Raw genomic sequence first — 17,966 nt, forward strand, 5'->3', positions numbered from 1 at the left:
CTGGTGGCCAGTCTGAGCCTGCAGATAATGAGCTTTCTGTTGGTGATCCTTCTGCCGTTCCTTCTGCCCTTCCTTCTGCCCTGCACTGATGACATCCACAGGTTTTCATCACCTTCTGGGTTCTAACATTTTGTGCCACCACTAATTAATATTACCAGCAAAGCCTGCAGTTCTGACAACTGTGTGCAAGCCAGAGAAAAATATTTATGTATACATGTAACTGAAAAAGACCCATTCTTTTTTTCTCTAGGCATTATTTTACTCCATCTTATACTGATGTACTTGGGCAGAGCACACTGTGATTTATAATGCTACGAGAGAAATGCAGTGCTCAGCTGGCATTGCAGTATAATTTCTTGATAACCGTGGTAGAACAAATTTGTTCAATCGACAAGTAAATGTGTGGAACGTTACTTGTTATCATCCCATTAGCTTTGTGGCTTATATATATATACTAATTACACTGTATTTAAGCTGTGGGCACTCATTTTCTGTTGCATGTGCTTGGTAAAAAGGAATCCAGTAGAGAAAATGTTAAGTGTGTGGTTACGTGTGAGTCACACGTTGGACATCATGACAAGGCAGAATTTCCGTGGTGACAACAGTACAGAGAGTGGTTGGATTTCCTCAGTTACTGTTTAACAGGGCAGGCTGTGGCTGTCAAGACTCTTCTGCAGCACCTTAAAGAGGGACAAGAGCCATGAATGGCAGCAGGGCTGCCGACTGGAAATAAGGGGCTGCAGGAAGCTCTTATTTTTCAGCCACTTGCTGGGAGGAGGGAGCAGTGTCAGAGGAGTTTTGATACCACTTACAATATTGAACAAATCTGGACATTGTTTAGAAATTTATTAGCAATTTTAAAATAACATCATTCCTTAGATAAAAATGCAATCTTACAGGAATATACATTTGTCCCACACAGAGATGACCCTATAGCTCACTGGCGGGCCATTCGCTCTAGCTTTCCTCTGTTGATTTTAAAACGTGCGAGAGGGCAAGACGGACTCTGGCACTGATGACAGGCTTACATGACGGTTACAAACTGTACAGCAGTATTTACAAAAGCATTTCTGTGGGTTCATGAAAACTAGATATAAAAGTGTGGAAGGAGGTAAAGAATTGAGACAGGGAAGGGCTTGGGTGGAGGTGCAAGGGAGGGCTGGGAAGGTGGGCAGGGAGTGTAGGGAAGAGTGGGAGAGGAGGTTTATATCTGGACTGATTTATACTTGAGAGAGGTCATTTTACAGCTCTGGGCAATTCAAATGAAGGCAAAACACTTATATTTATCAACATTTATAGCTGATGATCAGAGCAGGAAATGGTGCTCCAGGGCCTGAACTTAAGAGGTGCTGAGGAACCCCATCTTCCCTGAAGTCACTGGGAAACACTGGTGTCGGGCCAGACCCAAACCATGCACAGGCAGTACCCCCAGACCTTAAACCCCTTGGATCCTGCAGTGCTCAGTCCTTGGTGCTGATGTGAATTCAGACTGAGCGAGAGATCAGCTCCTAAATTACACTTTCACTCCTGAAACAGGACTGGATTCCAACCACTTCTTGCCAGAATTCACCCAAAGTGACTCATCCCTTGCTCTATCAAGCGGCAGTTGTTTGGAGGGAGATGTCATCATTCGGAATTGATTTTTAAGGCAGTTTTATAAGTATCTCCCCATTTTTTTGTGTGTGATGCAGCAATGTTTGTCAGAGATATTTACAATCTCACTCCTCCTCCTCCAAAATCGTCCCACATTCAAACTGTCAAGACTAAATAAGCTTGAAACAATCATTTCTATGAGCAATCATAAAGTTGATGATGTTTAGATAGGATTGGCTGCCAGTCTACCTAGGTGCTTGAGATGGGAGCAGACTGACTTAGGATGCTTAAAATACTGAAAGCATTTCAGCCTAATGGGGAAAGAGAGAACAGAAAAAAACAGGTATTTAATCACCCGAATGATGAGGCTAGCAAATGGTGTGGGTCTGAATTTGTGGGTCTGTCTCAAATAGGAAAAAGCTTTGGGAAGGGGCAGTTTGAACACTGGCAGAAAACTCTGTGGTTGAATGGAGTGACGCCTGCTCTCACGTGTCCCTGTCCCTGCTCCACTGGGCCTGGCATGCAGCCCCTAGCCCTGGCCCAAGGTGAGGACTGGGCAGAGCACTGCCAGGAGTAGAGGCAGAGTGCCTGACGTGGGGTAGAAAAACAACAGCATGGGAGTGTGGAGGCAAGCTCCTGATCCTGCCTAACTAAGCCCTTGGTAATGCTAATGAAGATTCCCTCATTACATCAGTCATTGGTGCTGCTCCTCTCAATTAGCCCTTTAGAAAGGGTCTTGATTAAGTTGCCTAATTGTCTCCTGCCACCTGAGATCTCTGCCATCCTCTGGGGCTGGGAGCTGTGACACCAGCCCTGCCTGGGGCAGAGCTCTGCCTCTCCCAACCATCTGCTGCAGAGCTGGAGAGGATACTGGAGGGTGTCTCAAGTGACAGCAGACACCCACATTTAGGCAACTGAGTCGAGCCCTGTGCCCCTAAAGAAGGACTGTTTTTTATGGTCAAGTGTTAAGTTCCCCATAAGGGGGAGGGGAAGAATGGCGAATTTAACTAGAACACTGAAGTTTGTATCAGAACAGGGGTTTTTTTCCATTCCAGTGTGACATTGCTGACTTTTCTGAAAGCAATTGGAGCGCAATCTGTCTTCAGAACAGACATATCTCTTGTTGTGCTTCTGCCCTTCCCCACCCAACCTCAGGATGCCGTATCAGCAAGGCCATAGTGGTTTCAGCTTTCCAGAAACAAAACAGGAACACAGATAAAAGCTCAACAGACTGGGATCCCGTTGGAAACCTTCTACACCCCTGGGCTTGCTGACCCAGAATAAAACTTTAAAAGTTGCACAACATTCAAAAGAAGAAAAAAAGGAACCTGGTGCAGCTATTGAGAATTATATTTCTTAGACTTTTTTGAAGAAGAAAATAAATAGGGGAAAGATATAATTAAATTTTTCAGGGCCTAGTTCTGTTTTCCACGTTCTTTGCATCAATACAACCTCCTTGGCCTCTAGTGCCCTCCAGCCTTACATTAGCAAGATTAGAACTGGGGCTTCTGATGGCCTGGAATGTTTTCTTTATACGCACTACAGTTTTCCTTATGGTAAATGATAAAATCTCACTGCGACCAGAAACCCCCGACTGGATTCTACTTCAACCTTGTTGTGCTCCAAATTCCCCACTCAGTGTTCCTCTCCCCCCCGCTGCCCCTGCCATGGGGACAGTCACAACAGGACCATGGATGTATCTTAGGATACTCAGTTCTGTCTCAGCAGGGCTGCTTCACTTCAGCTCTCTGGACCAGTGGGTTGGGGTTTCTCATCTACACGTATGAAGCAAGGCCTCCAACTCCATCTGTGACACAGGTGACCAACCCCACAGGCTCGGGGTGCTGTCACCTCGTCTGGATGTGTCTGTGTGCAAGCGCGCATACATTTCATACAGCAATCCGAAACTCAGGCAGAAAAGACACAGGAGCCTGGCTGAGACCCATACAACTGTTATATTGGCGTCAGTCTAAAGAAAGCAATGATACATTGCTTTGGAAATTATCAAGAAATGTAAAAAATGCATTTGCCCTTTTTTTTGTTGTTGTTGTCGTCGTAGTCACTGGGGCAGGGTTCTGAGTCAGAAAACAAAGCAGAAATAGATGCGGTTCTGTACATGGCGCCTCTCTGGCTGTCCCTCCGTGCTGGGGTGTGGTGGGCAGGGCAAGAAAACAGGCAGGACCCCTGCAGTAGCAGCAGCATCTACACCATCATCATCGTCCACATGTCCAGCTGAAGAGGCAGATGATGCACAAAAGGTCTGTGGACAATGAAACTCCAGCTCTGGATCGTGAGGTCCACTTGCTTTCCCATCACGTCAGCCACACAGAACTAAGGAAGAAAAAAAGAAATGCACCCGGTGCGGCTGGCCCAGTACTGTCTGGACTAATGAGCAGGAGTGATACAGGGAGGAGGTTTGTTGTTTTATAAGAAATGTCTTTAGTCTGCAGTGTACTCTTGCGAGTCAGAGATGCTCAGAGGCAAACAGCAGATCGTTTCCCTGTTCTTTCCTTCCACGCCACTTCTCGGCCATTGGTTCCTGCAAAGCTTCCATCCACAGCACAGTGATTGTACCCACCATCCACTCCCATACACAGGGAAACACTCCAGGAACTAAACCTGCCCCCTCCTTCCCACTGTCCCCCAGACTCTGCCCCACTCGCAGGAAGCAGCAGCTCTTTGCTCAGGCCCGTCACAATGTGCACATTGGAAGTACCTCAAATGAAAAATAAAAAAAAAAGTCGCCCTCCCCAGAAAGAGAAATTTGCACAGCTGGCACCAGCAATTACTAAATTTAACACCTGCCTCTCAAACTGCAGAAGTCATTTGCATTCTCTGCTAGCCATACACTTTCCACTCTGCAGTACCTACGGGGTCTGCCAGGAGAGAGCAGGGTTTCCCCTGGCCAGTGTAGGCTCTGACCCCTGAGGGAGTAGCAGCTTTCACCAGGAATGTGTGGGACACAGTCCTTTCCATCATTGTCCTTCCCATCAAGCAAAATCCTTAAAGATGGGCTGTCAAGCATCCAAAATGCTCATTGTCACCTCTAATTTAGGCAATACTGTTTCCCAGGAGTGACGAACACCTCTCTCCCATTGGGAGGGTCAGATGGACTTTGTAGTGGAAGAAAATGAGTTAGGGAGCCCTTGCACAGCATTTCCAGAATCAGCCAGGCACTGGCATTTTTCCCTTTCAAGTACCTCTGGAGCACTTCAGCACTAGCAGCAGCAAACTCAAAGGGAGACACACTTTTGTGCCCGGGGATGGAAGGATGAGACTGACCCACATCAGATGGTTACTTTCTCCAGGGAAGTCTTGAATTATGACTTTGATGACAAATGTTTGTACAAATGGATTCGTATTTCTCTAGTTTTAAAGGTATTTGGTTTTTTTCAAGGTATCTTGAGCTGATACTTGCAGTTCAAAAAGTACAGTCAAAAATACCCTTTGCTATGTCTCCTTTATGCCCCAGAGAATCAGGAAGAAAGACAAGAGCGTTACAAAAATAATGTAATCAATGTATGCAATGAAGGGTGTTCTCGGACATCTGCAGAAGCTCAAGATTTGAATCAAAGTCTAGCTCTGAGTCAGCTCACACCTTGGAACTCAGCACTGCTCTGCAAGTTTGTGAATCATCCTGAGGAGGGAGAAAAAACAGCAGTAGTCTAGACAAAAATCAGTTGCATAAAATCTAACAATACATGCTTATTTTTTCAGCCTCTCCAGGGGTTAGGGCCAACCGTCAGTATGAGAAAGTCAAGAGAGTTTCACACTTACTAGTCAGGAAATATGGCTGGGACATGCTGTGCTGCCAGATGTTTTGTGACTTGGTATCTGACCCATCCACTGAAGTCTGGGAGAGGACTGACACCATGCATAGAACACTAAAAATTCACTTGGCATCTGCATCTTAACCAGACTGCAGCAATTCTCCTAAAAAAGATCCAGAGCTCTCTCTCTCCCTCTGCTTTCAGCCCAGACCAGTGTTACATAACTTTACTTTGCCAACTATTCTGATTCCTGCATTTCTTATCCCAGGATCTTGCTATAATTGATCAGGGTGTAGCAATTTATTGAAATAATTTTGAAGCCAGATTTTTCCCCCCTGCTCCTTGAATTGCTGGTGCCAGCTAAACATGTAGGATGGATCTGCCAAATGGGCTTGGGGGTCTTGCCACCCTTGAGTGGGACGAGACCTTTAGAGGAACTGAGCAAAAGGAAAGAAAACAAAGCCTGAATAAAACGTCCCAGTCTCGGGAAAAAAGATTCTCTACCAATAAAGTCATCGTGCACGTTAAAAGGGAGTGAGGAAGAAGGAAAATGAACACAAGATATGCAAAATCAGTAACGTTCAATCTGTCAGTGGATTGCAGAATAGTTACTTACACCAGGTACACTTTGTTCATTGTACAAATTAAAAAAGGAAAAAAAAAATAGTACCCTTTCCCCAACCACACGTAAAAAAGCACTTAAAAGTTCAAAGGTAAAGCTTGGCACATTCCAAATACGAAATGATTCACTTGACATGCAGCAAAATATACAAGAAGTGATTCTTTTTTTTTCTTTTTTTTTTTAAACAAACTTAATTCAATTCATTATCTTTGCTTGGCACAATTGCAATTCATTTTAAAAAAATATTTGAAAAATACTGAAACTGACCTGAATTCAAGTATAACGGTTTCTTCAACAGAAACATTATCAATGCAATAAAACATCACACGGAATATATCGAAGCGTAACGTCTTCTGGTTTGTTGTTTTTTTTTTTGTTTCCCCCCACCCCCGCAATTCTTTTTTTTCTATACAGTTTTAATGCCGACACAACTTACAATTTTTATTTCAAAATTAATATTATTGCATTGTTTTTGCATATCTTGTGGAACAGAAAATGCAAAGTTACTGATTCCCTTTTCGAAAGCAGAGACAGTGGTTTGTTTTTGCATTCGAATGGCCCCAGGTACAGATCTCCTGCAGCTCCAACAGGGTGTGGAGAGCTGCACTTACACACACACACACACTCACACTCGCTCCTGTTGCTCCCACACTCACAGATACACTTAGCACTAAAAAGAACCCAAATCAATCACTCAAATGTGCAAGACTATATCAAGTGCATTGCCTACTATCTTTAAATTATAAAACAACAACAAAAAAAAAAAGGTTTCAGTTGCTAGTAAATAAAATTACAAATTCTCGGTGTACATAATGGTTGGTAAAACTCATCTATCATTATACTTCTACCAAATTCCAATGGAGAAAAAACCCCCCAGTTTAAATAATACAACATGGTCAAACCAATATAACATCTGCAAAGGTGAAAATAAACCAAAACAAAAAAGGTCGGTGATTACAAAACGCTGTAAACACTCCCTTCTCCCTCAAAAAAATAATAACAATAATAAAATAGTCAAAATAAAAACTGCAACATGCTTTCAAGAAAATACCAAACCGCGAAACAAGAAGAGCTCTACGCAGGCCCAGCGGCCCCTTGTTCCCGCCGCCACGCCTGCTCTCCCATTGGCTGGCACAGTTGGCGGGATGAGCTCTGATTGGCCGGCAGGAGACCGCCTGAGCTCGGATTGGCTGGCAAGCGACCGCGCGAGCTTTGATTGGCCGGCAGGGCTGGCCGCGCCTCAGGCGCCCCTGGGCTTCTCCTGCTTCCTCCTCCCCATGGCCGAGCGGGAATCCACAGCAGAAGTCTTCCTCTCCTTCCCAATCCAAGGGCCTTGGCTTTATGGAGACGGTGAGGCTCATACAGAATATGTGCAAAATGATTTTTACAAGCAAAGTTGAAAGACACCCGTTTGGCGCAGGGTCCTTTTGGCTAGGGCCATCCACAGGAAGCTGAGGTTCCCCTTTGTGCTCCGGAGGCAGCTGTCGTTCCTTGTGCAGGGACTGAAAAAAAGAGGGAGCTGGCTCTCCTCCTCTTCTTCTCCTCCTCCTCACTCTTCCCTCATGGACACGTGCTGGGGTTATATCCGCTCCTGAAAAGCTTTCTTACACCACCCAACTCTGCGACTCGTCCCAACAGAAATGAATGAAGAACGCTGTTCCGGTTACTCCAGGTCACGAGAACAGTGAGGCACTTCTGAAACAAACCCATTAGGAACATTGAAACAAATAAAAAACCAGCATCGCTTCCAGCCCTGGCAACTACAGGCTGCTGATATAAATCCTGCTGTCCTTGAGCTCCTCCTGACTTATCCTACAATCCGGGTTCTGCACCTCTTCCTCTTCCTCTCCTGCACTGTCCTGCCCTGGGTCCCTGCAGTTAGCAAAAGGCAAGAGGTTGCCATTGGGGCTCTGCTTGCTGTTACCATTGAGAATGTTGTCTGCTGCATTTTCCATCTCTTCTATCGTCATGTCGCAGGCGTCTGCGAGCTCCTGGGTTGTGACCTCAATGAACTTTGGATCTTGAGCAAACTGCATCAGTCCTTCCGAAATCAAGACCTTCAAAAGCAGGTGGGGAACCAGAACACAAAGACACGTGTTAGTACTCTGCAGCACCAACCCCGTCACACCTCTAACACAACCCTCTTTGCTGCCGTGTTTCCTTCTCCCATTCATGCTGCTAACCCCCGCTGGGAGATGGGCTCTCCTGGCATGTGTGGGCAGCAATGGATGTGTTGCCCTGCTCTTCCAAGGGCCACGTTTCTAGCTGGCTGTGCCACAGTGTCCTCGGTGACTGTGCATTCTTACCGCTTCCACCAGGCTGCTGGCGCTGCCGTGGAGCTGCCGGCTGCTCCCCGCCGTTGGGCTGGGCACGGTCAGTGACACCGGCCGGGCTCTCCTGGGGCTGCCGCCGCTCTCGGGGTACCGCGAGCCGCAGTGCACTGACGGCAAGCTGCTGTTGAGCTTCTCCGAGGACTCGGCCCCTTCGAGGCGCAGCGTGGGAATGGTCTGTTGCGGCCAGCCCCGGTTGCAGGGCGTGGCCGGCGGCGTCGCGCAGAGCCGAGAGAACGTGGTGGGGGAATGGCTTCGCTGGAGCAGGGGACTCAGGCCGGCCACTGCTAATGCCTGGGGACAGAGCAGGGACAAGGTGAGTGAGAACTGGGACAAGGAGGTGCTGGACAAACCATCTGAGAAAGGCCTGGAGAGTCTCGGAACTTGTGAAAGCAGCTGCCAGCTCCTTGAAAGGTTGGGATGTTTGCTGCAAACTCATTTTGCAAGCTTTCCTTCAAATGGTGTACCCTGTGCTAGTGCCAAGCACTGGATTGGAAACTTTCAGAACCAACTTTCCCTCTTTAGCCTGGGAGCCACGGCACTGCCAGGAGGGATGCAGTCCCATTCCCCAAGGTGCTGCCAGAAACACTACCTCTTCTCCAGTGGAGGAGACAGCAAATCACTTTCCCACCACTCACACCACATATACAACAGGGTTTTATTGCCTGTCACTGTGTTTTAAGTGTCTGCTGAGGAACCTGAACAGGTATCAGATGTGAATTTTAGATGTGTCTGCAGTTGGCAGTAACTTTAAATCCACCACTGGATTTTAAGGTATCTGCTGTTGGTGGGAAGATCAATATCTGATGATTATACTTTAAGCCATCCAGTCCTTCCTGTAATCATATACACAACCTCTGAGTCATCCAGCCTCCTCTTACAACAAATTCCTCAGGAACCTCTTGTTGCACAAGGCTGATCTGATGCCTTATTGATGGTGATGCTTCCTTGTTCTGTAAGCAAGGGTGTCAGAGTCATAAGCTCATCTCACAGAGCTCATGGCTGAGCAATGAAATTAATGCAAAAAAAATGCAAAAACCTGTGGATTGTGTTGTATTCAGGCTGGGGTTAGGCTCAGGCAGCTTCAGGTATGGGAAGGCTCTGTGTTTAGTCTCAGCTAACTGTGCAGAGAGGCACTGGCAAGCCTCCCTTCTCTTCAATGCCTGTCTGGAAATGCTGTCTCAAAGACATGACTTACACAAGACTTAAAACCTCCCCTTTGGTGGTGCTCCTTCCTTCTGTTGACCACAGTGGGACTGAACTGACTAATTTAAACTGGACAGCTCACCTTAAGCTGTCCAATGTTGAGTGAAGCTCAGTCCATCAGCCACTGAAATCCTTGGGAACTGATTACTATGTTGTGCTGATGACTTCAGTGTCAGGTAAACAAAAGAATTAATTATGAGCCACCTGCAAGTTCACCAAGGCTTTCTCAGGAATTAGACGTCAGACTCCTATCAAATTTCAGTGAGGAAGAAAGCCCTTAAAACTTCTGAATAAGTCACACCCCGCAGGCTATGACGGCCTCAGCACATCCCTTAAACTGCCAGGACTTCAAGGAGAGACCTAGATCTGTCAGGCAGGACAACGGAACCAATTTTTCAGCTTGTTGGCAGAAACATATACCAAATGTTTTATCAAAAATGTAAGGTCCTCAGGAAGCTGAAAGAAGCTCTGTGGGATTGCTTTGAGCTTCAGCTGCATACATTCACATACCATGATGTACAGGTATTCCATGAGAACACCTTTTTGAGCATTCACAGCAGCAGAATCCATTAGATTTAGCAGAGGCAACCTTTCTGCTTTCTGGAGCTCGAGAATGAAAGGATAACTCTCTGGAAGTGGTGGTGAGAAAAGCCAGGGAGCCTCAAGCCCACTCATCTCTCACTCCTCTGACATCTCACTCCTCCCATTCCTGCTGTGGCAGCCTAAAGAGGCAGCAAGGCCATTCTGCCCTCCTTGGGGGAATTGCATGGAGCAGGATGCCACACTTGCAAGGCTGGCACTGCCATCTGCACCTGTTTCTTTTACGGTGACAAAAAGTGGCATCGTCAAACCAAAAGACACAGATCTCATTTGGAGTCTGACAGCTGGCTAATCATCTAGGTACGTGCCTCAGCATACATTTGCTAGACTGCTGAACACAGTTACAAAGGGCTTGAGAAGCTGATTGATTACATGTAATCAGTTTATGTTTTAAAATGATTAATGACACTTGCTGGTTACCTTTAATTAACATGAAAGTAGACTCTGCACATTTTATTCATGTGCATACTGCCATCAAAGCCGGTGTAATTGCACTGCAGCATGCAATTTGGGTAGTTATTTTTATCTTTGTGCTACTATTTTATTTTATTCTTTCATGGGCTTTAGAAATGATAACTGTGGCTGACTCCAAAGGACATATTCCTGTAGCATTCTTCTGGGAATGATAAAACACCTGAAAGCAGTAACGAGCAGGATTGCAAGTCTGATTGCTAACACCTGGGCTTTGGTGTGGGTGAGAATATATCCTGAATGGTTTTTAACCAGAGGGTTGGGATGCACTGGGAGCACTGCAGGTGGCAGAGGCCCTGCGGGGTTATTAACACTCACCTGATGATGGACCAGATGCAAAGGCAGGACTGTCTTTTGTGAGACATCCACACCCTGGTTTTTCTGTCTTTTCAAACACTCTAAGTGAAAAGATGCTCTTCGACCTGAAACAGCAACCACACACAATGTGTCCATCACTCACAATACACCACAGGGAATCCGTTTTCAGTTTTTTAGTGCAGTCCCATCCAACAAAGACATGCATGTTTTAGGTTCTGTCCACTTCCCTCAACACTGTGCCCTTTTTAAAGCATATGTATTTACAGAAAGCACTCAGGCAGCCTGAACCTGACAGCAAAGCACTTGAAAACCTCCAGGTACAATTAGAGCAGAAGGCAAATTTGTGTTGTATGAACTTAATCTGACATTCAGTGTGTTCCTGGTAGCAAACAAAGGAGACAATCTCTCATTTCTCCTCGCTGAATACACACTGAGCAGAACACCATAAACTCAAGGCTCACCCATTCGGTGACTCCCTGGTGATTGTTTGGAGAGTACAGTGCTCAAATAAACTACTCTAATTCACAGGCAGACTTAATCAAACAGATCACAGGGACTGTCCAAACAGCCACAGGTTCATCTGCTGACTGAGAGTGAGGCCAGCAGAGTTCTGTGTGTGATCAGGACTGTCTGCATGCCCTGGGGTTCCTGGCCTCACGAGCTGGATGCAGCAAGCAGCACCACCCGTGCCCACACAGGCTGGAATTCCTCCAGGGAGTTGTGGGAACTTCATCAAGGCTGAGGAAACGCAGCCCAGCCCTGCTGGGACATTACCTAGTGCTGAGGAGCAGAGAAACCCCTTCTTCGGAGAGTGCCGGCTGTCCTCTCCTTTGTTGTTTTCTGGTGGAGTGAGTTGTCTGTTTTCATCATCTTGGTACGCAAGCCTGGGAAGGAGAGCAGAAGGATTTAGAAGGGCAGCTGGTATTGGACAGAATAAGCCATCTTCCAGCCAGGAAGATCATGCTAGCAAAGGGATGCAAGAGCAAGCTAGCTTCAAACTATTACTGGTCCAAGAGCAGTGACAAGAGACCATGAGATGGAGAACCCTCTAAAAATGAGGTCTGGGAACATCAGGAGGTAGAAGGGAATGTGGGGGGAGGCCCTGCTGATCAGGATCTCTCATTCAGAAAAGGAAAATCCCAGGTGAAAGATACCATCTTCAATGATACTTCTAGGGCTGAACTGCATTTAAAAAAATTATTTTCTGATATTTGAGCTGTCTGACTTAAATTTTCTGACCTTCTCCCATAAATTGAAATTTTGGTAGAAAAACATCACCTCTTCCCACCTCTCCCCTTTAATTAAAGAACCACCCAAACACCTTGACTAAAGCTGCAAAGCTCACATTTCGGTAGAGAGCAGACTTGGTTCACTACAGTACTCAATGTCTTCATTCAAATTTTCATCATAAGTCTCATCCTGAGACACTTCCTCTTGGCAAACAATTGCCAGCTGGCTGTCTCTGGAACTGGAGCTAATGAGCAAAAAAGACAAGTCAAGATATGGAGATGGTAAAGACAACCTGTTGCAAAGACAAGAATGACAGGCTCCATCTGTCTCAGTTTATTATAATGCTGAAGAGCCATCATAGAAAAATCAATGCTGAACAGAGCTACAGAGTTCCCAAATATAAGGCAACAACCTTTGTTTGTGTCCTCTTTCACAGGATTCAGTTTCTTAAACCATTCAGTTTCTTAAACCAATGCTGAACAATACTGTGAATGTATTCTGTCATTTGTGACCACCTGTAGTCTATTAATGTGCACATCACACTGAGCACATTTCCACAGCTGCACCTCACTGAACTCACAGTAAAAGCTGAGATGGCCTCTCAGTAATAAGCTTTTTCCCTTGTTGCAAAAGACTGGGTTATGGATTTCAGAGAAGCCTCCTGGACACTCTGAGTAACCTTTTAATCTCTCTGATGTGTGGCCTTTGCCTCCCAAAGCCCTCACCCTGCACCAGCTCTGCCCTCTGCCTCCTGGTCATGTTCTCATCCTTGCTGGCTTTTCCACCTTTGGTGCCTTGTTTCCCATCACTAACTGCAGAGTGCTTCTACTGAATTCAGTAGGATCTGTTCAGACCCTTAGGTGTGACAGCCCTTAATTCCCTGCTTGCCTCCTCTCTGTCCCTCTGTTTCACATTTCAGCATTCGTATTTCACTTCATTTGAACTTTGTGTTTGATGAGGAGTAAAGTAAAATCTGGAGGTAGCTTGAATCTTTGAGGTACCAACATGAAGGTACTGGAAACAATTTCAGTTTCTTACTAGCATTTGCAGAAGAGAGCAGGGTGGCTTAGTTTTTAATCTTTTAGGGACTAGAGAGGCAACATTATTTTGTCATCTGCTTAAAGCAAAAACCATTGGGAGAAATGTGTGTATGCATTGTATGAGAGAGCCTGTAGGACAGTGCTGCAGTGACCTTCCTGTGACATGGGAGGCACATAAAGCTACTAAGGTGCAGGAGAGAAAAAATCTACCTGGCATCTTCTCCTGTTCAACAGCCTGTGTTTAGCCAAATCCATACAGAATTTTTGTATGAACATGCCAGGGTGTACTTCACCATCCTGGGATCAGAGAATGTGTAGATGTGTTAGGCCAGCTAGAATCTCTAAAAAACCCCAAATCTAGAAAACAGCTAGAACATGAATCACTACCTGCCCTGAGTTGGGAGTATTTTCTGGAGCTGTCACAGTGATCAGTGCCCCTATTTCAGCCCTACACTGACGCCAAAAAGGAGAGCTCATATTCAGCATTAATGGGAATTTGGAGTTGGAATAGGATGAACAGTGGGTGTTTCACCCAGGCAGCATCAGAGGCATGGAGAACACGTACCGTCCCAGTGTCTCGTAGTAATGTGTCCTAATTCAGGGAATGAGCCCAGGGAAGCAAGGAGAGAAAAGAACACCACGTTAGCAGTGTCACACCAGCACAAGTCAGCAAGGAGGAGGGCAGATGGGAACACATTGTGCAACTTCCCTAAGGAAGGCACGAAATAGAAAAACCATGGGACTCTTCACTTGGGCAATTCTGCACCCACTGGAGTTCCTGTCTTATTGCCCTGTTCTGTCCTTTCTGGGGGCAGCATTTGTCCACCTTTTCATATTGCTTACTCTTTGCACTGAAAAAAAAAAATCCATCTCCTTCCTGCTGTTTCTGAAAGTATTAAAAAAATCCCCCACTGAGAAATATTATATTCCTTTTGTATTAGTCACCTGTGTGTAGAGAGCCTGAAAACTCTCCAGAGAGGGGGATTTTCTTTGCTTTGTTTCTGAAAATCTTGCCTCCCTCCTCCCAAAATGCCTTGGTGACCTCTGCAGGGATGTGACCCACTGAATGAAAAACCACTGACTTCAACAAAACTCCCTATCAGGTGATTAAGACATGAAGTGCAGTCTCCTTCAGTCGCCAGTTGATAAAACACCTCCCCGTGGTGAAGGAGGGATAAATAAGGTTCCCTTTGGTTCTCACAAAGGTTTTTTCCTCACAACACCTAAAGAAATCAAGTGTGTTGCTCAGTAAGAGTGCTGCTGCTTTGCAGTGGCAAATTGGTGCACTGTGGGCTTTGGCACAAGTGGAGAACCAGCAAGCTCCATCCAGGCTGCAGGCTGGGCAATGTCTGGGAGTGGCTTCAGCTGGGCAGCAGTGCCCTGGTGTTTGCATGCACCTTCCAGCACCTGCTCCTGTGGCTCTCTCTGCTGGGAAACTTACCTTTTGGATGGGAGTTTCCAAGGAGCCTCCTGCACACATATGGTGGGTGACAAGGGGGTCCCGTGGCCTTCCACTGTGCTGACAGTGCTGGGGTAGCTGGGTGGGCTGGGGAAGCGACACAGGGCAGTGTTGTTGGCATTGTTGATGTTGGCATTGGAGCCTGAAGATGAGTAGCTGCTGGGAGTGAAGGTGGAGTCCACCAGCTTCTCGTGAGATGGAGACTCGGTGTCTCCGTGGTTGTTGCCAGACTTGTTGATGTGCAAAGGTCTCTGGGTGGTGAATGTCTGGGGGAATCCACTCCTGCCATCACTTTGGTAGTAGCTCACATGGTTTCCAAACAAACCTCCAGCTCTCTGTTGGAGAAACAGAAGGGATTTTTCCTTTGTGAATGAGAAGTACAAGGGCACTGGTGTTTCCTGCTTAGCCTGTTCTTGAGGGAAAAAAAGTGAGGACCAAAGTGAGCATGATGGCACTAGTGCTCTCTCTTCCAGAAGACAGTGTTGGACTTCTCTGTCTCATACAGCCTCTGAAAGCTTTAACTTTCTACCAAATTTCAGAGGACTGGCAGGTGTATGTATAGGCAAAGGTGTCTCTAGACCTCCCACCAGTCCTGGGAGTCCAGGAGTGGGTATGGATGCAAGAACCAGGTAGCTGCTGGTTTTCCCAGTATGGTTGCAAAGGAACATTTAGACATGAGAGGGAATTTGAGAAGAGCACCAGAAAATATTAATCACCTGGAGGAAAAAATGAAGAAAGATTTAATGAGCCTGTTATGTACTGTTTAGATGGAGAGTAATGAAAGGGACTGACAGTGTCTTTCTGTAAAAAAAGGAGGAAAATGCCAAAGGAGAGGAGAAGTTACCAGAGGAGACAATTACAAAAAATAGGAATGAAATAAGAAAGAAAAGATTTAGGAAGTTGCTCAGAAAATGTTCTCCTTCCATAGGAGCTCAGTTGGGTTCTGGTGTACTTTTTGGAAGGGTACTACCAGTGCCACTGAAAGGAGGAGTGACCAAAACACTAAAGTGTGCCTGGCTGCTGCTCTGCAGACTGCAAGATGGCTGAACTTTAATTTAAGCTGTTCTTCAATTTAGGTTTCATGAGGGAAAATTCCAGTGAGACATTTCCCTTGAAAGAAGAGAGAAGGGATTGAGATAAAACTGTGCAAAGATCTTGGGACCTGGCACTTGGGATTTAGGCCCACCACTGATTTCTGGTGAGATCTACAAAGCAAGGAGAGCCCAGCTGAAATGCAGAATGCACTAAAGAGAAGGCAGCACTCTGAGCTCAGCCTCAGTTCACAAACTAGCTCAGAACCTACCCGGAAGATGTCATCCTCAGAGGCAGCAGAAACAGCTTCTTTCATGGCCTTATCCAGCTCTTCTTCAGCTGTCAGGTCTCCAGAAATTGCTCGCCGGATCTCTGGCCCGATGTCGTGGAGTGTGCGCAGACCAGCCTGCAAAACAGCAAACTATAGAGCTTCATATCTCCGAGTGGGCACAGGAGGGACAACAGCATTGCCATTTCTTCCTAACACTGTGGAACCCTTGGACTTAACTAGCACCCCCAGCTCCTAAAGAAACAGCAATAAATTCTGTTCTTTCATCTCCATCTTGGAGAGAGAAACTCTTAGCAACACAACCCAGGCATGTTTGTTGCTAGTCCCTGGCTTCATCACAACAGGACATAGACATAAATCCACAGACTTGGCTAAGCAGGTCTGTATGCTTTCAGCTCTGGGTTCTCAGATCTACAACCAAAGGCTCTAGAGCAGCCACAGTTCCAGTTGAACCATGGAGCCTCTGAAAATCTCTTTCTTTTTATTCAGCAGCTTAAATGTGGATGTAAAACTAAGCTTCTGGCATCTGAACCTGGAGAGTCCTTGAACTCCTCACTGACTGGAATTTGTTCCAAAGAGTTCATCCAGAGTGGTAAGCTGTGGGTGTACTGAGGCCTCATTATCTGTGCCTGCATTACAGCACTTTTGAGCTTGCTGAAGCTCCAGAGTCACCCTTCTCCCTCAGTGTACCCTTCAGGGACATAAATGGTGCTGCTTATACAGTCAATGGGGCTTTCTCATTCTGTCACACAGCCTGGTAGTCTACTGAGAGAACATGTGTGACAGTGGAGAACAGATCCCAGTCCTTACAGACTGATTCCCTGTCCATTGGATAGCCTTGGCATCCAAATATACTTTTTAAGTGGTTTTGCCTCCTAGAAACATGCACTCCTCAGACTGGGTCAAATGTGTGTGGCAATAAGCAAATGCCTGTAGGATACTTCATACCAATTCCCTAAAAGGATCCCAAATTTCAAATATTACTGGCAGATTGATAAATTGTGATTATACCTCACCTGTGCCTTCCATTTCCAGAGCTAAGGGATGTGACCATGTTACACAGGTATTTCCCCAGAAGGATTGGTGCGATAATTCAAGGGGTCTAGGAGCTCCTTTCCAGTAGGGGTGGAGGGCTCTAATGGGCTCATTGCAGCCCCCAGAATGGCTGAGAGGGGAGTGGGGCCACCTGTCTCTAGTGTACCACCCCTGTTGGCTCGGGGCCCGCTTGTCACCTGTAAGGACAGCGCGTTGCGCTGCGAGGGTTTCCCCACCAGCCCCTGCTCTTTACGCTTCTTGAACTTCCGGAAATACTCCTGGATCAGGAACGTGGCATAGAACTTCCCCACAGTCACCTCGTCATCTGCAAAGTGGGGTTAAAGCAATACATTCAGTTAGCAGCTGATTTTAACAGTATGTGTGCTCACGTGAGCCTGGCAGAAACCCTGGGTGCTGCACTCCATCTCTGCTTTTTATGGCTTCAGGATGTGGGGCTGAAGGAAAGGATTGCTCTGCAGCCAGAGCTTGCTGTGAATAGTCAGGAGGAGAGGTGCAGCTGGCATTTGGGCAGAGTGGCTCTGCTGGCAAAGAACCCCTGTAGCTCTGCACCTCTGGCTGTATTTTGTTTTTGAGGGAGAACATCTAACCTTTGCAGTCTCTGGTGGTGGTTAACCACAAAGGATCTCATTATAGCAGCAGCCTCCCAGTCTGGGTCAACACATGCTGCTGTCTTGTGACAGCCTGGGGGAAGATTTATTCACAGGCTGGGCTCACCAACAGCATCTGACTGATCATTCATCCCAGGCCAGATCTGACCCTGCTCTGCACTGGAATTCTGTCTGTTCATGCCTAACAGAGGTGTGAGCAAACAGGAAAGATCACCTCTCCCCTGAAATGCAGTCACAGCTGTGTTCCCACTCAATAAAAACTCAGTCAGCCAAAATGTGCACTACATTTCTCTCCAGGCAGCTCTGCTCCCTTCTCCAAACCCACTGGAAATTTTATAAGAC

At 46.3% G+C, this 17,966-nt stretch overlaps 1 protein-coding gene across 23 annotated transcripts in view; it reads right to left on the bottom strand.

Moving 5' to 3' along the window:
• Window positions 1-831: 831 nt before the first annotated feature.
• Window positions 832-17,966, bottom strand: part of CACNA1C (calcium voltage-gated channel subunit alpha1 C) — a 357,538-nt gene continuing 340,403 nt past the window's right edge. For 10 of the 23 annotated variants that reach the window (XM_085049346.1, XM_085049341.1, XM_085049332.1 and 7 more), the window contains 9 exons: window positions 17,193-17,320; window positions 15,943-16,092; window positions 14,622-14,974; window positions 13,746-13,772; window positions 12,256-12,384; window positions 11,685-11,794; window positions 10,911-11,014; window positions 8,292-8,609; window positions 832-8,042 (listed from right to left, as the gene is read on the bottom strand). In XM_085049346.1, coding sequence (XP_084905472.1) covers window positions 7,746-8,042; window positions 8,292-8,609; window positions 10,911-11,014; window positions 11,685-11,794; window positions 12,256-12,384; window positions 13,746-13,772; window positions 14,622-14,974; window positions 15,943-16,092; window positions 17,193-17,320 — 1,616 coding nt within the window. In that variant the 3' untranslated portion in view covers window positions 832-7,745. The remainder of the gene's footprint in view (window positions 8,043-8,291; window positions 8,610-10,910; window positions 11,015-11,684; window positions 11,795-12,255; window positions 12,385-13,745; window positions 13,773-14,621; window positions 14,975-15,942; window positions 16,093-17,192; window positions 17,321-17,966) is intronic. The other 13 variants (XM_085049355.1, XM_085049349.1, XM_085049338.1 and 10 more) reach the window with 5 other exon arrangements.

Source organism: Lichenostomus cassidix, chromosome 1Ab, assembly GCF_008360975.1.
Source record: "Lichenostomus cassidix isolate B80296 chromosome 1Ab, HeHo_3.0, whole genome shotgun sequence".
Lineage (NCBI taxonomy): Eukaryota > Metazoa > Chordata > Aves > Passeriformes > Meliphagidae > Lichenostomus > Lichenostomus cassidix.